At 46.8% G+C, this 26,126-nt stretch overlaps 1 protein-coding gene across 1 annotated transcript; it reads right to left on the minus strand.

Moving 5' to 3' along the window:
- Positions 1–9,253: 9,253 nt before the first annotated feature.
- LOC141250247 (keratin, type II cytoskeletal cochleal-like) lies at positions 9,254–17,738 on the minus strand. Its single transcript, XM_073669900.1, has 9 exons — positions 17,310–17,738; positions 16,381–16,589; positions 14,675–14,735; positions 14,480–14,575; positions 14,211–14,375; positions 12,845–12,970; positions 12,463–12,683; positions 9,518–9,546; positions 9,254–9,399 (listed from the first exon to the last, which is right to left on the minus strand). The coding sequence occupies exons 1-9, from the start codon at positions 17,736–17,738 to the stop codon at positions 9,254–9,256; spliced, it is 1,482 nt and encodes a 493-aa protein (XP_073526001.1).
- Positions 17,739–26,126: the final 8,388 nt, after the last annotated feature.

A 26,126-nucleotide genomic window follows, 5' to 3' on the forward strand; every position in this document is an offset into this window, starting at 1 on the left:
TTTGGTTTTAGGAGGTGACACTTGGAGGGTTTCACCTTTAGGCCGTAGTTTGCCAGAGCTTCGAACACTTCTGCCAGGTGTTTCAGGTGGTCCTCGTAGGTCTTGGAATAGACGATGACATCGTCCAGGTATAACAGGACCGTCTCGAAATTCCGGTGCCCCAGACAGCATTCCATCAACCGTTGGAAGGTTCCTGGTGTGTTGCAGAGCCCGAACGGCATACAGTTAAATTCGCTGAGACCCATCGGGGTGGTGAATGCGGTCTTCTCTCGGTCCGCCTCTGCTACAGGAACCTGCCAGTACCTGCTAGTGAGATCCAAAGTAGAGAAGAAGTTAGCAGATTTTAATGCAGCTAAGGACTCTTCTATCCTTGGTAACGGGTACGCATCTTTGTGTGTGATACGGTTGACCTTCCTGTAGTCTACACACATTCTCATGGTGTTGTCTTTCTTTTTGACTAAGACTAGTGGAGCTGCCCAGGGGCTACAGCTGTCCCTGATTACCCCAGCCTCCTTCATGTCTCTAAGCATCCCCTTGGCGTGTTGGTAGTGTGCCGGGGGTACGGGTCGGTATCTCTCCTTTATGGGAGGATGGTCTCCCGTGGGGATGTGGTGTTCTACCCCCTTTACTCGCCCGAAGTCTAACGGGTGTTTACTAAACACTCTCTCGTACTCTCGAACCACCCGATAGACTCCCTGTTTCTGGTGTGAGGGAGTGGAGTCAGTACCCAAATGCAGTTGCTGACACCAGTCCTCCATTGGTTTCTTAGAGCCGTTACCTTCCTCTGGTTGAGATGGAGGCAAGGGTTCCATGGCCTGTACAGAATTCTGGTTTATGGTGAACAATTTGGCTAGCGTGGCATACCGGGGCAGGTATACTTCTCTCTCCCCGATATTTATGATGCGAACGGGCACCCTCCCATGGCGTACATCGACCACCCCCCGTGCTGTCAAAATGGTGGGCCTACTGTCTGAGTAGACGGGTTCTACCATTGCTTGGTAGTCTCTACCTCTTAGACCAATAGCTGCCCGGCACCAAATCATCATCTCACTTTTTGGGGGCATGGCAATAGGGAACGGGTCACACATTCTCACGCTACCTATCTCACCACCAAATAGTTCCACCTGTTGCCGCTTCATCAGTGCCCGGATCTCTTTTTGGAGCACACGCTGCTGGCCGGAACTGGCGTTCTTGGCAACCTGCTGTAAAATGAGAATCACCTCTGCAAGACAATTTTCAATCACATTAGTTCCCAAGGTTATTCTAGGGTGACTCTCATGACAGTCTATGTTCACTATAATCAGTCCTTGTGCCGCCAGTTCGACTTTACCGATCTTAATGGTCACCTCTTTGAATCCCGCCTGCGGCACGGGCTGACCATTGCTGGCGATGATACTCAGGTCATCATCTGGGTAGCGGGTTATGTCCGAGTCATTCCAGTACTGTTTAAAGAGCACGTACGGGATGGTGGTCACCTGTGACCCAGTGTCTAGTAGGGCACTCATAGGAATGCCATCCAGTACCACAGGCAAGATTGGACATCCCCCTACGTATTTATCACGCCAGTTTGATGGGCCTGATGGTCTTATGCCTGGGGGTTGGCCCTCTACCCCAGGTTGTGCCCGTTTAAATAACAGTACCTTGCCACATGTCCGGGTTGATTGCAGCGGCGGCAGATGGGTCGTCCGTCCTCGTTGTATCTGTCGCTGGGTCTTCCTCTGGCCGGTGGGGTCCTCAGTCGGCGCCACGGGACGTCCTCCGGTCCGGATGCCAGCTGGATCTTTCCTGGAGAAGAGACCTGTAAAGACTGCACAGTTCTGGTTAGCGCGGCAACGCTCTTAGTCAGCTCTTGGACCTGATGGTGCAGGTCTGTAGCCGGGTCACTGTTTAAAGCCTGCGCATCAGCTCCCACAGGCCCTGCACACAAGGGCGCCGTCTCCTGGTGGTAAGTGATAGCAGGGCGCCTGTGGGTCACAGCGCCACCTGGTGCCGGTTCTCGGAGCATCCGGATGGCTCTGTCCTTGAACTGTGCAAAGTCCAGGTCAGGGTCCTGTAAGGCCATTGCCCGCAACTGGGTTCGGTGGGCATTGCACAGTAGACCCTCAATAAATTGTTCAGTCAACAGCTTATCTTCATTTTCCACGCTGTCAGGGTCTGCCTGCTTAATGGCTCTCAGGGCCTCTTGTAGGTTTAGAGCATAGTCTCTTATACTCTCATGTGCCCGCTGTTTACACCCGTAAAATCTGAGCTTTATTTCGGCTGAGGTGCGGGTATCAAATGTGTCTTTCAGCCGGGCTAGTATTTCTCTGACAGTCCTCTTCCTCCCAGGTGGCCAGGACTTTACCTCCCTTTGGGCTGCCCCGATTAATTGGGCCACCAGGATGCTCACTTTTTGCTCTTCTGTGAGGGGGTACACCTGGAAGAGGCTATCCAGTCTTTCTCTAAAGTCATTTAGAGTATGTGACTCCCCTGAGTACTGGGGTAGCCAGGTTGCCCCCGGGATATAGGGCATGGTGAATGGCATGACTGCTGCAGCGGTTGCGCTGGCGGTGGCTGTGGCAGTGGAGCTCCCCTCGGTATCCGGCATCTTCCTCCCCCCTAGTGGACCGTGGCCTACCTTGCGATGCTCTTCTTCCGTAGGCCGCGGCTCCGCAGTCGATCGTCGGGGTTGAGGACCTGGCGTCGTGATCCGATGACGTCAGCATCGCTCTTCCTCCCTTCCAGGACCTTGCGCAGTGTCAGAGCGTGGGGCGGAGCGTGGGGCGGAGCTTCGGATCTCGCGCGCTTTCGGCGTCCACGCCCCTCTTCTTCCCGTGCGGCGTCCCGAAGATGGCGTCCGAAGGCGGGAAGCAGCTGCGGATGGTGGGAAGAAGGCAGAAGACGGCGGGAAACGGTCCAAGATGGCGTCTGATGGCGGGAATCGGCTCCGGATGGCGGGAAACGACTCCGGACGGCGGGAAACTTCACCACAGTTAAGTTCAAAAGTCTTTTTGAGGCACGCAGTACCCGGTGGTTGCGGGCACGAAATCCTGCCGACTACGCCAAAGTTGACGCGCCCCCTGGGCCTGTGCTGTGCAGGGGATACCCGGAGCCGGATAGCTGGGGGTTGTAGTCCTCCGTGGCTGTGACCCGGTCCGTGCCCAGGGCGGTCAAACCAGTGGCAGTCTTAATGTATAGCAAATGTCCGACTACGCCACCCGTGGATTGCGGTCAGTGGGGACCGCCGCTGCGCTGCCGACCGCTGAGGCTGATGTTATTTGCGCAGCCGAGTATGGGATAAGTATTGCCTCAGGGCAGCTAATGTGAGAGATGATGGGAGTGATGGTGTGAGGGTCCCAGTGCTAATGGTGCTGGTGCGGCAAGGAATCACAGAGACCTGAGGTGCAGTTCAGGGTCTTTACTGATGGTACAAGGCAGACCCTCCTGGGAGTACTGCCTTGGGGCCTGGTCAGTCTGCGAGCAAGCAGGAGTTCCCCTGGCCAGGTGGAGTTGTAGGCCTCCCCGTTTATCTGCACTCTTCCTGGCTACCTTGCTGTCAGCGGTTACAAGTAGCCCACGTCCCTGAGTATACCGTGTGGTGCTCACCCGTATGGCTGGTGACTTGGGGCCTTCTGTTAGCCTCCGCTCCTGGATGGCGGCGCTGGTCCCTTCTTTGTGACTGAGCCTCCGGGCTTCTATGGCCAGAGGACCTGGAATCCCCTGCCGGTTGGTTTCTGCTGCTGGGTATATATCAGTCCTCACAGCCTCGGACTCCTGTGTCCGGTTTTAGTAACTTCAGCCAGGGCGAGCTATATCTCTGCTCACAGCCCCTGGCCTTCAGCTGCTGCTCCTACAGAGCTCCTGTTCTCACTTTCCCTCTCCAGGCTCTGACTGCTCTGCTTGTTCTGCAGGCTCTGTCTCTGTCTGCAGCTTCACTCACTAATCCCGCCCCAGACCCAGTTTATAAGGGCAGATTCCTCCCCTCCCAGGTCTGGGTGGGCAGTGTTGCATGCTTAGGGCTTCCTGACCAGAGAAACCTCCCACTTGCTCTCAGACATAATATCTCTATTACTGTGGCAACCAGACCCCTGGGGTGTCACACACACAATGCACAAAGCTCAGTGCAAATATTTTTCCACAAATTTGCATGCAAAAAGGTTACTCAATATAAACTCTAAAATTGGTGTGCATAGCTCACTATATATACAAGTGCCACCATTTTACAGAAGGTGCTCATTTACTTAAAGGGCCAGTGTCCACATTTGCAGGCATGAACTTAACACAATATTGTGTATAATATAACTCAAGTTTGCCATATCTTTTGTAAGGGGTTGTGATTAGAATTGGGCAGACCAGTGGATGTTTAGGTCCGTCAGGTTCGGTTCCTCCAAACTTTATAAAAAAGCTGCTATTTTTAGGCTGGGGATGGCCAAATCCATGGGCCTTCCCAGCCTGAGAATACCAGACCTCAGCTGTCTGCTTTAGCTTGGCTGGTTGTCAAAAATGGGGGTGACCCCACGCTGTCTTTTTAAATTATTTATTTAAATAATTAAAAAAAACAAGGCATGGAGGCCCCTCTATTTTTGATACCCAGCCAAGATAAAACAGACAGCTGAGGGCTGCAGCCCGCAGCTGTCTATTTTACCTGCGCTTGTTATCAAAAATAGAGGGAACCCCACGTCTTTTTTTTTTACTTGGTTCGCCAGCCAATCACAGCCATGCCAATACTTGACATGGCTTTGAGGGGGCTGTAAGTGCCCACACAGGAAAAGCTTGTTGGTTGGCTGCACTGCAACCCTTCATCAAGCTTTGTTTGGGCTGCCAAATTCGAACAGTAACACGGACTTCCAGGAGAAGTTTGTGTTCGGGGTCCGTACATGGACACCTGTACGGACCCTGAACTTTACCATTCGGGTTCTCCCATCTCTAGTTGTGATGTTACTTTTTGTTTCAACTTCTTACATATCTAAAGCCAAGGAAGCAGAATGTGTTTGCATGTTTCAGAAAGTGAAAAGACTGAGATAAGAGCATGCAGACACATACGAAAACAAGTGGCGTTTGTGATGTTTAAGCCCAATACACAATAGATAGCTGTCAGACAAACAATCATTCATGGATCATTCTGCAGACACCAATCTCTCCTGAGTTTTCCATACATTAGCTCATCCAAGCTGCCAGACTCCTCTGACAGTGACTTATATCCCAGAGAACAAAAGGATTGGCCATTGGAATTCAGACGCACTGGATCCTTCTCTCATCATTTGTCAAGAAAGTTGAGAAGCCCCGGGCCCTTACACTTTAGTCTGTTGGTTCATCCCACCAATATTGGTGGGTTGCTGCTGTTTTACAGATTACAGATACTGTATTCTTGTTGGATTACAGGTTTAATTTGTTAAATTTTAAACTGAGCTTTTATAACAGAGCTATGAATGGTGCAAAGAGCCATATACCTGTTTATGTGCCTTTACAGATGATCTCTTCCTGTCTCCCCATCAGTGTGCTATTTACCTTACCGGTATATTGCATGGGATGTGTACAGCCAATCACTGGCTTCACTGGTACACAGCAGATACTGCTGAGGCAAGTGATTGACTGCAGACGTATATTGCATGTGATGTATACAGCCAATCACTGGCTTCACTGGTATACACCAGATACATGTTGAGGCAAGTGATTGGCTGCAGACATCACACCGTGTATATTGCATGTTATGTCTACTGAGAATTATACAGCAGATACTGCTGAGGCAAGTGATTGGCTGTCCACATCAAGTGGGGTATAAGAGCACCCACCAGTGCACATAGTACACTGGTGGGGAGCAGCGGTGACACTGCGCTGGAACAGAATATGAGTATATGTTTGTGGCACCCTGCTGTGCACAGGTACCACAGGACCCAGGGTGCATGGACAGACTTCTCCACAAGAGGCTCTCATTGCATACAAACACCTCCACCCTTCCACCTCATACCACCAGAGGGAGCCCATTAGGGATATATATATGGAGGGTGGAGCCAGGCAGTTCAGTTAGTTGTGAGCCAGACAGAGAGAGTCGGTGAGCGTGCAGACGCTGAGAGCAGCGAAGACGCAGCACGCTAGCTGCTGTGCTTAGGCGAGCCAAGGCCTACAGCACGAGTTGAGTTCTGAGGGCCCCGAGTGTGGCCAAAGGCAAGAGGTGAAAGGAGAGAGGAGTTGAGGGGGCAGAGGAGCATCATAGGCTCACTCCGATGTGCAAACCGGACACCGAGTCCGCGCCTACAGGGTCCCTTTATACCCAGTAGGGATAAACGGCATCCCAGGAGAACTACAAGTCCCTGGCAGACCTGAAGCTAGACCCACACAGGACCAGGAACCACGAAGGCCCCAGCGTTACCAGGGATAGAGGTTGCCAGCAGAAGGTCCTACTACCGAGCGACAGGTGAAGGAACAGCACGACACATAAGCTAGGCCCAGTTGCCGGCTGGCCAGGAGCATACAGAGAGGCAGACACGTACCAGGAGGCCTTATACCCGCTCACTGGGGAGAAGTCCTGAAGTGCACCCATCCTACTGAGTACCCTGGACTGTACCTGACATCCGCACCAGTAAAGGTACTGAAGTGAATCTCCTGTCTCTGTCAGATACTCCTGCTGCGCCATCCCGTCTGCACTACAAGCCCCAGCATCACCACCCACCAAACTCCACGCTGCCCCGGGGGCCCGCTCCGCCTGTGGGGAGCAGAAACACCTCAGCTGCCATCCCATCACCCCCCCCCGGAGGTCTGCAGCAGCGCTGGTAAACCTTACCAGGTACCACAGGTGGCGTCACAAACTATTTACTTTATTTTTATTTATCCTATCCAAGTTACTATCCCCTTTTTGGTTGACCGCCCTGGACCACGGACCGGGCCAGCCACTGTGACATATCCCCCACCAGCATCCATAGGCCCGGCTGCCGAGTACCCCATTGCCCCAGGGGCGCGTCAACTTCATTACCTTAACAGTATTGCTGTCGGTTGGCGGCTTTCTGTATAACTCAGCCAACCTCTTTAATGTCATAGAAGGATTTTTATTCTGAGTCATTTGAAATAAATAATTCCATTGCAATCAGATATTTTCAACTAAGCAACTTTATTGGCATACAAGAAACAGTGAAAGTTTACTAGTAATAAACTAAAGCAGCGATGATATACAACAGCACTTACATCAGGACTCAGTATGTGGTGGTAGGGTAGTTCAAAGGACATAGGTTTATAATAGATGCCATCTTTGGACAACCCTTAGAGTTGAAAACTACTAGTAAAGTAAAATAATCTGCTATATCACACTATATGTGCTTACAATATCCGTATCCAAGTGACCTATGGTGAAATTTCATATCCAAGATAATCTACCATCTGATTAGTATCCTTCATTTTATATGCACATTTCACAAATATTATAGTACACATTAATGAGTCAGGTTCAATTTTTGGACTTAAAAATTAGAATATCTACTGAAAGAATTTAGACAATTCTTCATACCCAAATGTCAGTCTGTCTGTCTCTCTCTCTATATACTGTATTTATCTATAATCTATTGATCTTTCTAATATCTATCTATCTATCTATCTATCTATCTATCTATTATCTGTCTATCAATATAGTCTATATTTAAATATACAAATATTTAAAACAACTTTAATTCTTCACTTTACAAATCCAACCTTATCTTTATCCTACTCATTTTTCCATTAATTGTTACAATGGTAGGAGATCTAGACACTCAACCTGTTATATAAACCTCTCACAACCTATATTATTCTGCCATGGGCTTTTATAAACATTTGGATTTCCCACTTGGATAATTATGTCATATTTGAGATTGGATGAAAAGATGCAAATGACAAATAAAATTACCATAACAATTCAAAATGTCCTATAATATACAGTATATCTTATTCCAAATAAGAATTTTCTGCAGGTCTCTGGTTTCTTAGCATCTTTTTAGGGGTTCCCCAAAAGACAGTGGCAAGCTAGAAAGAGCTGTCACTTTACTGAAGGGGTGGAAAACTTTGATTAAAATGTAACCGTTGTTTTAATTTTTATTTCATAAATCAAATATGTACACATGAAAATAAGAAACTTCGTAATATATCTTATCAGAGAAATCTGCTTCTTTCTCCTCCGGGACTGATCATTCATTCTGATTTCATAGGAAAATTCTCTGTTCAGTAAATACCGACTTTATATTACTGAGATAAAGATGGCAATTGCTGCCTATAAGAATCTATGTAGAGGGGAGGGAGGAGCTAGAAGCAGAGCTCCTCCCTCCTCCTCCCCCCTCCTTTCTGCATAGACTCTTATGAGCAGCATCTATCATTTCCTTTCTCAGTAATGTAAAATTCTGTCTTTGTTGAATACAGATTTTTCCTGTGAATTGAGAATTTTGAGAATGAATGATTAATCTTGGTGGAGAAAGAAGCAGATTTCTCTGATAAGATATATTACAAAGTTTCTTAATTTATAGTATACTATTGATTTATTGAATAAAAACTAAAATGACAGTTATACCTTACATACATACTTGCCAACTCAACAGACAAAATAAACAAATAAGCAAGAAAATTTAATTATTATATGCAGGAAAAAAAAAAACAAGAAAAAAACAAGAGGTTTCCTGTAGGTAATAAGTACAGAAAATAAGAATGGAAGGTACTCACGCAGATATAGAAGTTACATTCCCGCACACATGTATACATACATATCTTTAGATATATATTTATTTATTTAGTATATATGTTAAACTTACTTTACTTTTAGAAAATTAGAGTAAGTTACGTAAAGTAAATTATATAATTTGGTTTAAGCTTAAAGTTACTGGCCTCTTAATGTACTTTGAAAAGCTGTAATGTGTCAAATCCTGAATTTCACAGTATAAGAATATCAAAAGGATGGGTAATTCTTCTAAATTTGTTTTCAAAATGGACAACTTAAATTTAATGATAGTTTGTACTTGCTTTGGGATTAAAAGAAGTGTGTGATATATGTTGCGTATTTTAGGGGGATATTAGTTATTTGGGTACATTTTGAGCAGACAGAAGAGTGTAACTACCCAGGCACAGAGATTTCCGACATGGATTTTAGCAAATTTTAGCAGATTTACAAAGAGGCATTTTGTTAATTGGGTACCTGGGAAATCTCTATGAAAATGAAGCTACTCTTTAAGTTCATGTTGTAAAATCATCTCTGCTAAAGCTATAGATAGAGGCTATTGGATTAATGTAAAGCGTGATTATTGCAAGTGATGGCTGATTCACTTCAACAGTGGTGCCCATGGCTGGAATGATGTTTAGATTTTGAGATATGGCTATTGGACGTGAATCCTCCCTTGTGATGGTGGTGATGATGTCCACCATGAGAAGATGATCCCGAATGTTTACCCCCAGTGCTGGAGTGCAGGACAGCTAGAAGGAATAAATTAAATGTTTGCTGTTAGTAAAAAATGTTCAATATTCTATATTTCTGAAACCAATATATACATGCCATGTCAAGCATTAAAATATATCGCCGATGTATACTTACAGACATTCACGTGACCGTCGGAACACAGTCTGCAAAATAATTGATAATGAATTACTTCCATTATAAAGCGTTCCTCTAATAACAGGGTCACTTTCTACAAAATATACCAGTCATCTAAAACTGAAAAACTGACCTCTAGTCCAGGTAACTGCCTACTGTAGAGGAATTCCCACTATATAATGCACATAACTGAATACGGCTAGAAATAATAACATTGATATATGTGGCCCAAGTGTTGTGCATTGCAAAGTTTTCTTCCAGTAAGCTTATTGCTGAGATTTGCAATTTTAAACTTTATTTCGAGATACTGGAAAAGCCGCTAATGGATGGGTAAGATACAAAATGGTTTTGGCTGACAAACACCGGAGGGAAAAAATACTGATTGAAATATGCAAGTGTAAAAGTGAGTAAACGAAGAAGTTTTCCCATAATCATTTTACACATTACAGAAGAAAGCATAAGCCAGAGAAGGCTTACAAGACCTGGGGCGGAGCAGGGTATATTTCTCCATGATGACTTGCAGTTATCACATCACATGGTATAGCACAACCAATCAGTAGGGACTATCATAGCCTCTAGAAAATAAGATGCAGGAAATGCAGCAGCCATTTTGTGGTGAATCTGAATAGTAAAAGGAGTTCATAGCATATGGATGGCTTAGCCATAGAGAAAAGCAAAGAAAGCCATAAACCATCATAGAAATTGTACGGATAGTGTGAGGTAGCACAACAATGAAGAAAAATAATGTGTAAGGAACAGAATATTGGTTACCACACATTATTAAGGCTGTGTTTGCATTAAAGAGCTTGAAATGGGTTAGATACACACTTAGGAGACCTCAGGGTTGCATACACGTCTTTTAGGACAATTGGAGGCTTTGGAGAACTTTCAATTTGAGGTGAATTAATTTTTTGGGGAAAACTTCTACAAAGTTGGTGAATTTGAACTTCAAAAGATTCACTCATCTCTTCTTATCACTGATTCAAAAGATAGGTGATAAGTGTCTGATGACTTCCACCGCTGGGACCACATTGAGTATAACAGAGGTACCATGTGTCCCTTTTGAAGGGGATTCATTCCATGTCCATGGAGTAGATAGGGTCAACATGCGCAACCGCCACTGCATTGAATTGTAGGACACAGAATTAATTTTTATGGTGGTCTTAGCAATTAGATCCTTTAATCCACAATATGGATAGGTGATACGTTTTGATCATAGTAAATCTCTTTTTTATGTTACTATTCTTTTCCTATAAAACAAACTACATACAGTAGGTACGGAAAGTATTCAGACCTCTTTAAATTTTACACTCTTTGTTTCATTGCAGTTATTTGGTAAATTCTAAAAAGTTTATTTTTTTCTCATTAAAATACACTCTGCACCCCATCTTGACTGAAGAAAACAGAAATGTAGAAAGTTTTGCAAATCTATTAAAAAAGAAAAACTAAAATATCACATGGTCATAAGTATTCAGACCCTTTGCTCAGTAGTGAGTAGAAGCACCCTTTTGAGCTAGTACAGCCATGAGTCTTCTTGGGAATGATGCAACAAGTTTTTCACACCTGGATTTCGGGGTCCTCTGCCCTTCTTCATTGCAGATCCTCTCCAGTTCCGCCAGGTTGGATGGTGAACGTTGGTGGACAGCCATTTTCAGGTCTTTCTGGAAGTGCTCACTTGGGTTTAGGTCAGGGCTCTGGCTGGGCCTGTCAAGAATGGTCACAGAGTTGTTCTGAAGCCACTCCTTTGTTTTTTTAGCTGTGTGCTTAGAGTCATTGTCTTGTTGGAAGGTGAACCTTTGGCCAAGTCTGAGGTCCAGAGCACTCTGGAAGAGGTTTTCATCCAGGATATCTCTATACTTGGTGGCATTCATATTTCCTTCAATTGCAACCAGTCGTCCTGTCCCTGCAGCTAAAAAACACCCCCATAGTATGATGCTGCCACCACCATGTTTCACTGTTGGGATTGTATTGGGCAGGTGATGAGCAATGCCTGGTTTTCTCCACACATACCACTTAGAATTATCACCAAAAAGTTCTATTTTCATCTCATCAGACCAGAGAATCTTATTTCTCATAGTCTGGGAGTCCTTCATGTGTTTTTGAGCAAACTCTATGCGGGCTTTCATATGTCTTGCACTGAGGAGAGGCTTCCGTTGGGCCACTCTGCCATAAAGGCCCGACTGGTGGAGGGCTGCAGTGAAAGTTGACTTTGTGGAACTATCTCCCATCTCCCTACTGCATCTCTGGAGCTCAGCCACAGTGATCTTGGGGTTCTTCTTTACCTATCTCACCAAGGCTCTTCTTCCAGTTTGGCTGGACAGCCAGGTCTAGGAAGACTTCTGGTGGTCCCAAACTTCTTCCATTTAAGGATTATGGAGGCCACTGTGCTCTGTAGGAGCCTTGAGTAATGCAGAAATTCTTTTGTAAACTTGGCTAGATCTGTGCTTTGACATAATTCTGTCTCTGAGCTCCTTGTGCAGTTCCTTTGAGCTCATGATTCTCATTTGGTCTGACATGCACTGTGAGCTGTGAGGTCTTATATAGACAGGTGTGTGCATTTCCAAATCAAGTCCTATCAGATTAATTAAACACAGCTGGACTCCAGTGAAGGAGTAGAACCGTCTCAAGGAGGATCACAAGGAAATGAACAGCATGTGACTTAAATATGAGTGTCTGAGCAAAGGGTCTGAATACTTATGACCATGTGATATTTCAGTTTTTCTTTTTTAATAAACTTCCAAAACTGTCTACATTTCTGTTTTTTTCAGTCAAGATGGGGTGCAGAGTGTACTTTAACGAGAAAAAAAATGAACTTTTTAGAATTTACCAAATGGCTGCAATGAAACAAAGAGTGAAAAATTTAAAGGGGTCTGAATACTTTCCATACCCACTGTATGAAAGCGCCATATAAACATTAGAGTCACTGTTATAGAGCCATAGCTTACCTGCTCTCTTCTCCTTCCAGCATCTTCTTATAGGTTGCGATCTCAATATCCAGAGCCAGTTTGACATTCATGAGCTCTTGGTATTCTCTCAGTTGGCGAGCCATGTCCTGCTTCGCCTTCTGTAGTGCAGACTCCAGTTCTGAGAGTTTGCTCTTGGCATCACGGACAGCAGCTTCACCACGTTCCTCAGCCTCTGCGATGGCTGCTTCCAGAGCAGCACGCTAGAGATAAGGTAAAATATTACTGTTTCTATTGCTCTAATATTTTCTTGCCTCAAATTTGATAAAGTTCTTCATAGTAAGGAAAAATTTATTTGGGCTGCAAATAACATACTATTTCATGAATAGATCCTAACATATGCATTTATAATAAGGTTCTGTACCTGAGATTTAGCGCACTCAATCTCTCCCTTGAGCCTCTGGATTGTTCGGTTCAGTTCAGCGATCTCCTCCCTGCTGTTCTGCAGGTCATTGCCATTTCTTCCAGCTGCCATGCGTAGGTCCTCAAACTATATGTAAAAATTGAGGGGAAAAAACCACACGTATGTATCTGAACAGGTCCTTAGTGGAGTTTGCAGAAATCTTGCACAGTTCTCTACCAATAGACATTAGTAGAGATTTGGAGTCTGGTCCACTCTTCCAATTAGCAGAAAAACATTACTTATTTTAGCACAAAAGCTCATCTATCCAATTTGTGGCTCATACTGCAGCTCAGCTGCACCCTGAGAATAGGCCATGGTTGTATATTCATGCAATACATCTTTAATATTATCCACATTCCCATTTCTTATTGCCATTCCTGATTGCACCACATCACCAAAATAGTGTGATTGTTAAACGTGCCCACAGTAGCTAGGTTTCCTTCATCTAGGGCTGAGATTCAACCAATTACAACAAATCTGAAAAATTGAAGAAAGACTGTTAGCTCAAACTGACAGTATAAACAAAGCACATAGCCTGAGAGGATATAGTCCTAAAAATCGCACCATTACAGTTATAATCAGACCCCCAACTGAAGTTCAATCAATTATGCTAATTACTGTCTCTCTGGAGACAGTTACATTCATAGTAACATAGTAACATCATTTTTAAGGTTGAAGGAAGACTAAGTCCATCTAGTTCAACCCATAGCCTAACATGTTGATCCAGAGGAAGGCAAAAACTTCAGTAAAGGCACTGCTGTCAATCTCCGGTGAGGGAGGTGGGGCATGCGAAACCAGTGGGTGGAATGGTGCACTGAACTGTTTAGCCACACATTAAGTATCCTAATAAGTATGACTGACTTATCCTCAGTTTCTACAGACAACTGCAACACTAAAGCTGTGATTTTCATAGGAGTTATATCCCCAAAAAGGCTATGTGCTTAGAGTATATTGTCAGTTGGGCTGACAGATTACCTTTAAAGCAAAAAATTAGAATTTCAACCAAGCCCTTGCTTCACTCATGATGAAGCTAAACAGATTAGTGTATCTTTTCACCTACTTGTTTTCCATTGGCCCTCCTCTTCTGTGATTGATAACTCTGGTTTTACAGGGACCAGAACAGGTTGGAGATAGATGGAAAACAAGAACCTGGGAAGATGCACGAAAGTGCTTGACCACAACAAGGGTGCACAGAGTGCCCATGCTTGGTTTGAACAGCCATTTAGTGCTGACAGACCTGTGTTGACTTTACAAGCTTGTAGAAGGCATTATTGACATTCCTTCCATATCCCTGAAACAAGGGTATTTGGTACCCTCATAAACTCACCCTTGACTGGTACATAGCTTCAGCTTCAGCTCTGCTCCTGCTGGCAATCTCTTCATACTGAGCTCTGACCTCAGCGATGATGCTGTCCATGTCCAGGTCTCGGCTGTTATCCATAGACACAACTACTGATGTGTCTGAGATCTGAGCCTGGAGCTGAGCAATTTCCTAAAGTGTTAAAGAAATATATATTTTCAAAATAAACGAATTAAAGTGCAAATGCCCAATTCTAGAAAGAGTTGTATGGAAAATATATCATAGATTTTTCTTACAGCATCATATAGAGTTCTTAGGAAGTTGATCTCATCAGTAAGGGAATCTGCCCTGGCCTGAAGTTCAGCTTTGTTCAAGAATGCAGCATCAACATCCTTTAATAGAAATATCAAGTAATAGTAATTATCCTATATAATGTATGTATACATCCATATAATGAATATTAGAGTTAAACCATAACTGTGTACACTCACTCTCTTAACAGAAACAAATTCGTTTTCAGCAGCTGTCCTTCTGTTAACCTCTTCTTCATACCTGAAGAATGAAAATCATTTTATTTAATGGCTTATATACAGTACCTTACAAAAATGAATATAATTAGCACCAAGTGCAGGAGTCAACACTACTATGTATATTACTTTGTAATACTGAAAACATTGGTGACATCTTCCTTGTAATTATATTTTAACACTATGCAATTTCCAATAGTAGATCTATTCAAAGATTATGTAATGGCACAAACCATATATTCAGTACCTATGGAAATCCCAATTCGTAAAGTTTTTGAAATAGAACTACAGGAGTAAATTATTTATATCCTTTCATCTATGTGGGAAATGTAAAAAGTTTTTATAACAGGAGCAGAAAGATAAATTTGAGATCTTGAGGATATCGGTAAGTGTTAATATACAGTAAGTGCTCTCCACACACATCTGTTTTAGTTAAACGGATTGTCTCAAGATGATAAATGGTTACAATTGCAAAGTGTTTGTAGAAACAAGCAATTTTTCAATTTACTTCTCAAGGACAGAGGGTTTTATTCTATAGGATGCTGTTCACAGGGGCGGACATACCATTGGTGCAACCAGTGCAGCCGCACAGGGGCGTAACAGGTAAGGGGGCCCACTTCTACCTCCAAAGCAGGAGGAATTGTGTGTTATTATGATTGATTAGACTGCAAAGGGCCCCTATATATTTCTTGCACAGAGGCCCTTTCCTGCCTGTGTCCGCCTGTGACTGCTCATCACCTAGGTTACCAGCCACTTCTGCCGTCAAGCAGTGGTCGCTCTTCAAGGTAAGGAGCACTTTGCTTGCAAGATCTTATGGTGCCAGTTAGTGCTGCTCTGAAGCTGGTCAGATCCTTGGATCTAAGCCAGCTTCCGTATCCCTGTGCTCTTTCGATACTGCAGAAGCAAAGCTGCACTGCTAGCAGCATTGGAGAGTGTGGCGTTTAGACCAGCGACTCAATCATGCTGTTGGCCCAAGCTGTTCGAGCCAATCTTCAAGAACACACCACCCTCTAGCAACCCAGAAGCAAAGACAATAGAAACAGTGCATTGTTGAAGATTGATCTTGAGAAAACCCTTTAAATTCTTGATTTTAGCGATGAGTGGATCTATCTGCAGAAGATCAACTTTGAGTCGAATTTCCTGAAAATCACAGGCAGAACACTTTTTGATTCAATTGATGAGGAGCGCAAAAAAAGAATGTCAGTTCACACACTGCTGAAGCATGTGCGAAGCTACCCCTTAATACCCTGAATCAGTGGGGCTATCAGGGGGGCTATCACAGCCTGTATATGATAAGATGGGGGGCCAGCCAAGGAGTGGCATTTTATGCTTGTGCAGTGTAGGAATAGAAGGTTATTCCATATAGTGATAGAAAAAGGCATAATCTGATTCTGGTGTACTATACTTAGATTTTATAAGATAATTTAATGATAATTGGAGTCATCTAGATTTTTATTTCTTTTACTTTCTCTCCACTTTGCAGTGGTTTTGTAGGACTTATGCCACTTAAAGACCTGTATGCTCTCCTAAATGTCTATAGTAATAAATTATTTCTTTCTGGAAATAACATCTCTGCCCCTGCTGCTCTCAGATTAGATGGAAAAAAACCTGGGGTATTTTGCAAAGAGTGATCTGAGTATCACATATATGTAGTAGTGATAAGACCATACCGTCTTCTTAGTTCTTCCACTGTTCCCTCCATGTTATTCCTTTCTGCTTCAAGATTAGCCCTCTCACTTTCCAGGTTCTCTAGTTGTCTCTTGAGGTTACTGATAAAAGCCTCAAATAGAGGTTCAATCTGGCACCGGGCTGTTTTCTGATCTTGTAGAAGAGCCCACTTGGTCTCCAGCATCTTATTTTGTTGTTCCAAAAATCGAACCTGTAAAAAAAGTTATATAGAAATAAAATACGAAATACCACTTTGATAATAAAATGCTTGACTTTTTATGCAATATTGCCTTATAGGGAAATCTCTCTAAAAGACCAACCATTTCACAAGATTATTCCTTTATCTGAACTTAGTTATGCAGACTGGTCATCTTCATTTGAGAGGACCATTCTTTTAGATGAACATTTTTATTTTTGAGTGATCATCTCCATTTCAATGAAAGCAATTTTTCATTCAATATTCCAATATTCCACATATGAGAATGTCTAGAACATTGGAAGAGAAAGTATTTGAGAACCTGAAACATTTCTGCTGATCAGCAGAGAGGTTTCGTGAATCCATTCAGCACTGATTTTTTTGTTGTACCATTCTCAATTTAAAATGTTTAATTATTGTTGAAGTAACATGTTTCTAAAATCAGATGTCAAGTGTTGGTGAATATTGAGCCAGAAAGGAATTTTTATTCCATCTTTCCATTAGCATACTATCCATTAATGGTTTTTCTTTCTACTTCTGGATCAACATGGACATTCAGATGAATAATGTGTAAAACATGTTTTACCATTCCATAAATTATTGAAATGTTTGACTATTTGGACTTTATCAATGATAAAAAGGAAAATAGTTAAAACAAGTTATAATAATGCTATATATTTACTGATCCAAGTTTTATGTCACATTGAATGTCAAATAAAAGTGAAGATGTTTTACCTTGTCAATGAAGGAAGCAAACTTATTGTTGAGACCTTTGATCTGATTCCTCTCTTCTGTCCTCACTCTCTGTATGTTTGGGTCAATCTCCAAATTCAGGGGAGCCAGGAGACCCTGATTGATGGTAACAGAGGTGATTCCACCACAGCCAGATTGTCCTCCAAATCCATGACCAGTGCCACCAATGCCAAACCCTGATCCATGTCCGCTCTTTCCTGAGTGGAGACTTCCCAACGAGAAGTTATGTCCCTTGGATCCAATACTATGGGCGCTCTTGCTGCTGAAGCAATGTTGAGTCTTGTGTCCATATCCAGTGTGTTTAGAAGAGTGGGATAAGATGCTGTGAGAGCTGGAATGTTTGGGTGAAGCTACAGAGCAGGAGCTGAAGTGCTTGTGTCCAGAGGAGGCGAGGATGGAGTGATGAGACATGATGGTTCTTCTTAGTAAGGATATAAAGTGGAGTTGCTCAGTCACTTTTAGATGGCTGCTACTGTTACTTGGTCTTTTTATACTTACAGTGGGTGTAGTCATAGAAATATAGCCTGTCATTACTACATATGTTTGTGGCTTGATGGCATCAGATCCTCCTTGTTTCATAGGAAATAAAACAATCATGGCCTTATGATATAGCGTCTTTGTAGAGGCAGCGTTAGAGTTATATTCAAAGAAAGGGTGGATGGAATAAGTATTAATCTGTTTAATAAGCAATGAAAGAATGACCATTTTGTAACTGGTAAGCCATAAAGCTATCCTCAGACAACAGTAAGAAGCCATTACTGTGTTGTCCAAGCACAGCAGCAGAAGTGCAGAAGGAGCCATAATAAATAGTAGTGATTTTCTCTTTTTCCTACAACAACAGCTGGGATTGGAGCTCACTCCAGCTATTTAACCCTTCAGATTCCACATTAGACAGTTCCCTTTCTCTTTACTTCCATTGGCACCATAGCAAAGTATCGCACCAAAGGATTGCAAGGCAGACAGCAGCCTAACAATGGCCCTCTCTATCTGCTATCTACTGGAGTCTATTAGGTCTAGTCTCAAGGTGCATTCACATATGTCCTCTCATCCATTATTTTTTCATTTGTGCTGAAGTAAGCATGCAAGAGATTCATGCTCTGGATGCTAATAGAGCATCTAGGAGTTCTGCTGTACTGTAAGTCAATGCCAGAGGCATAGATATGCGTCCAGCTCATGGGTAGTGGGGGGTGAAACACATCTGAGTGGGTCCCTAACCAGGTTGCCATGTTTACAACCAGCAGACAGCATCATGGTACGGGCGGACTGATGACTCGCCCCCTGGGCCGTGGGGCACTCGGGACCGGGGTTCAGGGCAATGCTGGGAGTAGTAGTGGCGACCCGGTCCCGTGGCTCAGGATGGTCAGACCAGTGGCAGCCTTTTATATGTTTTAGGTAATGTCCAACTACGCCACCCGTGGATTGCGGTCAGGGAGGACCGCCGCTGCAAGGCAGACCGCTGAGGCTGGTGTTGGGGATGCAGCAGGAATAGTACAACTCCCCACGGGAGGAGTGTTGCCTCAGGGCAGTGTAATAGCATGCCGGGGGTGATGGTGCAGACGCAGCAGTAACCACACAGAGTCCAATAATGCAGTCCAGGGTCTTTTACTGCAGATCTTATCACAGACCCACCAGGAGTACAGGGTAGGAATGGACCTGGGTGTCTGAGGGCATTCGGGCGTGCTCCGCTGGTCAGGGTGAGTGGGTAGGCCTACCGTTCTCTCTCTGCCCTTGCTAACTATCTCCCCCTTTAGTGGTATGATAGCCCACATCCCTGAGCTTGCCGTGTACTACGCCTGTATGGCTTGCGACTCGGGCCTTAGGTACCTGTAGCTTCTCCGTGCTATACCGGTCCCTCTGTGTGGCGGAGCCTCCAGGCTTCTTGGCCAAGGGACCTGAAATCCCTTGCGGGTTGGTTATCTGCTGCAGGGCTTGCAACCTTGACAGCCTCGGACCCCAGTGTCCGGTTGCGTGGTCTCTCTCTGCCAGGACCGGCTCTCGTCGCCTCTGTCCCTGGCATTCTGTTCCTCCTTTGCCTCCTGGACTCCTCAGCTGCGGCTGACCTGTCCCTCTCTTCTGGGAACCCTTCTGGATGCTTCAGAAGTGGGTCCTGGTCTCCCTAACCCTGCCCTCAGTAGCAGTTTTTATAGGGGCAGCCTGCTCCCCCTACTGGCCTGGTACAGGAGGTGCTGCATGCAAATGATCCATGACCAGAGAACCTCCCTCCTGCTCTCAGACACAGCCTTACAAGTTTGTGGCATCCAGGCCTGGGGTGACACATTCCCCCCTAGGAAAGCTTAGTACTCCGGGACTAAACAAGAAACACGATACAGGGTATAAATTATAACATAAACATAACAGAGAAGAAAACAACCAACAACACCACATATTGAGTTCTTTAGGTCACAGTATGGCCTGTGACCGGGTGTCCATTTCACCCAATAAGGCGAAGTCTCAACCGGTGCGGGGACCTGTCCAAAGCAAACCCCAAACGTTGGCCCTGGGCGTGGCTGCAAAGCGAAGCAAACTACTTTGGACCACTCGGGACCACGCCAGACAAGTTTTTCTTCCGTGGCCGTCTTCGCAAGAGGCACCAAGTGCAACTATTTACAACGTAGTTCCGGTTATCCAAAGTTCATAACCTGTCAGTCCACATATCTAGACAAACTGGAGGAAACAGTATTAGTTACAGGTAACAAACATATTAAATATATACATGGTACATTTAGATCTTGTACCTATATCCTCCAGCGAGCTGGTGTTTGACCCCTAGTGCTCCTGGTTGACCTCCTTAACCCACTGTCTGGTGGTGGACCAACCTGGCTTTCCCCACTGTCATTGAGGGTACTGCTACTAGCTGGGTGTACAGGCAGGGAAGGCAGCTGTCTGCGGGTCTTTTGGCTTACCGCAGGCATGGCAGGCTCACTGTCAGCAGAGGGCTGACTCTCCTGGGCTGCTGGCGTGGGTTCTTCCACCTCTGGGGCCGCTTGCTCTTCTTGTTCTTCCCGTCCTCCTGTAGGCTCCTGCTGGGTAGGCTGAAGGAAGTGTAGGACGGGTACCACTATTGTACCATTTATCTGTGTCCAGGTCCGGGGGAACTCTCCGAGAACTGTGCTGATCATCTCTTCCTTGTCCTCTGCAGGTTCAAGGTCATCTTGATCTTCACTTGGACTCTGTAGTTGCTCGGGGCACCGTTTTAGGTGGTCTCTGGAGACGGTGCTAGTGGTTTCTCCTCCATCCTTGGTAATCACACATACCTTCGGGTTGTCGTGGTCGGACTGCAGTACTGTGTATGGGTCTCTCTCCCACTGGTCATCCAGCTTGTGTAACCTTCTCTTCTGCTTCAGGACCTGCTCACCAGGTTCCAGGGGACCAGCAGGGGCGTATTGGTTGAAGAGCCTCTCTTGCTTTTCTCTCGCTTGAGGCTGACTCCTCTACACACTCTCCTGTACCTTCTTGTACTGTAGCCGCCGTTTCGTATCCCAGTCCGCGTCTGGGGAGGTGTCCTCAGGTGTCAGGACTCCCATTTCCAGGTCGATCGGCAGCTTACCTGGTCTTGCTCGCATCAGGTAAGCCGGGGTGCAATTTGTAGCATTCACCGGGATATGGTTGTACAAGTCAATCAGGTCTGGCAGCTTCGCCGGCCACAGGCTGCGTTCTTCCAGGGGTAACGTCTTGAGGAGATCAATGACGATATTGTGCATCTTCTCACACAGCCCGTTGGTTTGCGGGTGGTAAGGCGTTGTCCGAATCTTCCTACAGCCGTAGAGGTTGCAGAACTCCTGGAATACTTCAGCCTCAAGCGCTGGACCTTGATCTGTCAAGACCTGTTCCGGATACCCATGTGGACGGCAGAAGTGTTGCTGGAAGGCTCTGGCCACTGTTTGGGCTGTCAGGTCTTTTACAGGAACCACTACCAGGAACCAGGAGTAATGGTCCACAATCGTCAGGGCATAGACGTAGCCCAACCGGCTTGGAGCCAATTTCACATGGTCCAGAGCTACCAGCTCAAGAGGCTGCCTGGTGACGATGGGCCTCAAGGGTGTCTGCTGGCTGGTACGGTCCTTCCTTCTGAGGTGACACGGGCCGCAGTCCATGCTCCACTTCTCGATGGCCCTTCTCATGCCGACCCAGTAGAACCGCTCTCTCAGTAGGAACTCCAGTTTCTTCCACCTGAAATGTCCCGCTCTGTCATGGTAGGCCTCCAGGACCATTGCTGCATCTCGCCTTGGGACCACTATCTGCCAGGTCAGCTCGTGCGTCCGGTGGTTGACAAGCCTTCTGCACAGCTTACCCTCGTAGAGGAATAGCCTGCTTTTCTCCTTCCATATCTGCTTGGCTTCCTCTGGAGCGTCCGGGCCAGGGCTAGCGTCTTCCTGGGTTAACATGTCTTTCACCAGGCGTATTGCAGGGTCGCTATCTTGCATTTCAGCCCAGCCGTGGTGGGGTAAGGGATTGAACATGACGGTGGTTAAGTCCTTGTCTCTTACCCGGTGAGAATGCTGAGTGGCCCCATACCGGTGGAACGCAGGGAGCTCTATTTCCTCCAGCTCTTCCGAGTCGTCTTCTCCTTCAGGTAGGTGGGGCATTCTTGATAGAGCATCTGCGTTGGCGTTGGTTCTGCCTGCCTGGTATTTGATTGTGAAGTCATAATTGGATAGCCGGGCCATCCACCGCTGTTCTAGGGCACCTAGTCTTGCATTGTCCAGATCTGTCAACGGGTTGTTGTCCGTGTACACGGTGAACTTTGCGGAGGCCAGGTAATGCTTAAACTGTTCTGTGACGGCCCACACCACTGCCAAGAATTCTAGCTTGAAGGAGCTGTAATTCTCCGGGTTTCTTTCAGTGGGCCTCAGCTTCCGGCTGGCATACGCGATCACCCTTTCTCTGCCCTGTTTGTTCTGTGACAGTACGGCTCCCAGCCCCACATTACTGGCATCTGTGTGGAGGATAAAAGGCTGGCCATAATCGGGGTAGGCTAGTATCTCATCCCCCGTGAGGGCCATCTTCAACTGGCGGAAGGACTCCTCTTCCGGCTTGCCCCACTTGAAGGGTGGCTTGTGACTTCTGGATTTAGATTGCCCTATCAGGAGGTCCTGCATAGGGGCTGCCATCTTTGTGAACCTGGGGATGAACCTTTGGTAGTAGCCTACCAACCCGAGGAATTGCCTCACTTCCTTGATGTTAGAGGGACTTGGCCAGCTCTTGATGGCTGCAACTTTGTCGGGGTCGGGGGCTACTCCCTCTGCACTCACCACGTGTCCTAGGTACTGGACCTTCGGTTTTAACAGGTGGCACTTTGAAGGCTTCACTTTCAGGCCGTAGCCTGCCAGGGCTTCGAACACCTCGGCCAGGTGCTTTAGATGGTCCTTGTAAGTCTTCGAATAGGCGATCACGTCGTCCAGGTAAAGGAGGACCATCTCGAAGTTTCGGTGCCCTAGACAGCATTCCATCAGCCTCTGGAAGGTCCCTGGTGCATTGCAGAGCCCGAAGGGCATACAGTTGAACTCACTCAGTCCCATCGGGGTGGTGAAGGCGGTCTTCTCCTTGTCAGCCTCTGCCACAGGAACCTGCCAGTACCTGCTAGTAAGGTCCAAAATAGAGAAGAAATTAGCTGATTTTAGAGCTGCTAAAGACTCCTCTATCCTAGGTAATGGGTACGCATCTTTATGGTTGATACGATTGATTTGTCTATAGTCCACGCACATTCTCATTGTACCGTCTTTCTTTTTTACCAAGACTAAGGGAGCTGCCCAGGGGCTACAGCTATCTCTAATGACCCCAGCTTCTTTCATTTCCCTCAGCATACCCTTGGCGTTCTGATAATGTGCAGGGGGTACAGGCCTGTGTCTCTCTTTTATTGGTGGGTGGCTCCCCGTGGGGATATGGTGTTCTATCCCTTTTACTCTGCTGAAGTCTAGCGGGTGCTTACTAAAAATTCTCTCGTACTCTTGAACCACCCGGTAGACTCCTTGTTTTTGGTGCAGGGGAGTGGAGTCAGCACCCACATGGAGTTTCTGGCACCTGTCCTCCTTTTGTTTCTGGGAGCCATTACCCTCCGCCTGTGAAGATGGAGGCAACGGTTCCACGACCCTGATAGCTTTGTGCTCAACAGCGAACAGTTTGGCAAGTGTAGCGTACCTGGGTAAGTGTACCTCCCTCTCCCCAATATTGAGAATGCGAACGGGCACCCTCCCATGACCGACATCAACCACCCCCCGGGCTGTCAAAATGGTGGGCCTGCTGTCTGAGTACACGGGTTCTACCATGGCTTGGTAGTCTCTGCCTCTCAACCCGATTGCAGTCCGACACCAGATCATCATTTCACTTTTGGGAGGCATGGAAATGGGGAATGGGTCACTCATTCTTACCACCAGACAGTTCAGCCTGCTGCCGTCTCATCAGGGCTCTTATCTCTTTCTGGAGGACCCTCTGTTGGCTGGAGCTCGCATTCATCGCTACCTGCTGTAAAATCACAATTACTTCTGAAAGACAGTTTTCAATTACATTAGTACCCACAGTTATTTTAGGGTGACTTTCACGACGGTCAATGTCCACAATGATCCCTCCCTGTGCCGGCAGTTCCACCTTACCAATCTTGATGGTTATCTCTCTGAACCCCACCTGCGGCACGGGTTGGCCATTTCTGGCAATGATGCTTAAGTCATCGTCTGGGTAGCGGGTTATGTCAGCGTCACTCCAGTACCGCTTGAAAAGTACGTAGGGGATGGTAGTCACTTGAGACCCGGTGTCCAGCAGTGCACTCATGGGGATACCGTCCAGCACTACGGGTAAGACTGGGCGTCCCCCCACGTACTTATCACGCCAATTAGACGGGCCTGATGACCTTATGCTTGGGGGTTGGCCCTCTGCCCCAGGTCGGACCCATTTAAAGTACAGTACCTTGCTATGTGTCCTGGCTGACTGCAACAGCGGCAAATCGGCTGTCCATCCTCAGTGTAGCGGTCGGCGGGCCTCCCTCTGAATGGCGGGATCCTCCTCTGTCGATGCCACGGGACATCCTCGGGACTGGAAGCCAGCTCGATTGGTCTTGACGGTTCCACCTGCAACGACTGTACGGTCCTGGTTAATGCGGCCACACTCTTTGTTAACTCCTGGACCTGATGGTGCAGGTCTGCAGGCTGGGATGGATTTAGGGCCTGTGCATCAGCCCCCACAAGGTCTGTGGGGTAGGGCACTGCCCCCTGGTGGTAAGTGATGGCAGGGCGCCGGGAAGCTACAGCGCCACCTGCTGCGGGTTCTCTGAGCACCCGGATGGCCCGATCTTTGAACTGCGCAAAAGTCAAATCAGGGTTCTGTAGGGCCATGAGGCGCAGCTGGGTCCTGTGGGCGCTGGACAGCAGACCTTCTATGAACTGGTCAGTCAACAGTTTATCAGAGTCCTGCACGCTACCAGGGTCAGCTTGTTTGATAGCTCTCAGGGCTTCTTGCAGGTTCAAGGCATAGTCTCTGATACTATCCTGGGCCCGCTGCTTACAGCCATAGAACCGCATTTTGATTTCTGCCGAGGTACGGGTATCAAAGGTACTCCGCAGCCGGGTCAGAATGTCCTTTACTGTCCTTTTCTCTTCATCTGACCAGGATTTCACTTCCCGCTGGGCTGTACCGGTGAGCTGCCCCGTCAGAATGCTCACTTTCTGTTCTTCTGTCAGGGGATAAACTTTGAATAAACTGTGCAGTCTTTCCCTAAAGTCAGTTAAGGTATGGGGGTCCCCTGAGTATTGGGGTAGCCAGGCTGCTCCGGGGATGTAGGGCATAGAGAACGGCATCACCGCCGCTGCAGCCCCACCGGTTGTAGAGGGCCCCTCCGCGTCCGTCATCTTCCTCCCCCCTAGTTAAGCGTGGACTACCTTCCTACGATCCTCTTCTGTAGGCCGCGGCTCCGCTGGTGCTGCTCCATGTGAGGACCTTGCGTCGCGTCCTGGTGACGACAACGTCGCTCTCTCTCCCTTCCAGGACCTTGCGCAGCGTCGGTGCGTAGGGCAGGGCTTCAAGTCTCGCGCGCTTTGGACGTCCACGCCCCTCTTCTTCCCGCGCGGCGTCCTGAAGATGGCGTCCGATGGCGGGAAAACGGCTGAAGATGGCGTGAAAACTGCTGAAGATGGCGGGAGACGGCTGAAAATGGCGGGAAACGGCTCTTTTTAAGGTGCGTGTACAGTCTTTTTCAGGCACGCAATACCCGTTTGTGGCGGGTTGGTCACAATCCTGCCGACTACGCCAAAGCTGACTCGCCCCCTGGGCCGTGGGGCACTCGGGACCGGGGTTCAGGGCAATGCTGGGAGTAGTAGTGGCGACCCGGTCCCGTGGCTCAGGGTGGTCAGACCAGTGGCAGCCTTTTATATGTTTTAGGTAATGTCCGACTACGCCACTCGTGGATTGCGGTCAGGGAGGACCGCCGCTGCAAGGCAGACCGCTGAGGCTGGTGTTCAGGATGCAGCAGGGAATAGTATAACTCCCCACGGGAGGAGTGTTGCCTCAGGGCAGTGTAATAGGATGCTGGGGGTGATGGTGCAGGCGCAGCAGTAACCACACAGAGTCCAATAATGCAGTCCAGGGTCTTTTACTGCAGATCTTATCACAGACCCACCAGGAGTACAGGGTAGGAATGGATCTGGGTGTCTGAGGGCATTCGGGCGTGCTCCGCTGGTCAGGGTGAGTGGGTAGGCCTACCGTTCTCTCTCTGCCCTTGCTGACTATCTCCCCCTTTAGTGGTATGATAGCCCACGAGCTTGCCGTGTACTACGCCTGTATGGCTTGCGTGCTGTACCAGTCCCTCTGTGT

The sequence above is a fragment of the Phyllobates terribilis genome, unplaced genomic scaffold (genome assembly GCF_046119375.1).
Source record: "Phyllobates terribilis strain yellow unplaced genomic scaffold, ASM4611937v1 Scaffold_2__4_contigs__length_985480577, whole genome shotgun sequence".
Lineage (NCBI taxonomy): Eukaryota > Metazoa > Chordata > Amphibia > Anura > Dendrobatidae > Phyllobates > Phyllobates terribilis.

Bases quoted from the DNA above. Each gene is read 5' to 3' on its own strand.
- LOC141250247 (XM_073669900.1), bottom strand. From the start codon at position 17,738: ATGTCTCATCACTCCATCCTCGCCTCCTCTGGACACAAGCACTTCAGC. The intron at 14,736-16,380 runs GTATGGTCTTAT...TTCATTCTTCAG, and splicing joins GTGGAAGAACTAAGAAGACG to GTATGAAGAAGAGGTTAACA. The intron at 9,547-12,462 runs GTAAGCTATGGC...ATTATTTTGCAG, and splicing joins CTGGAAGGAGAAGAGAGCAG to ACTGTGTTCCGACGGTCACG.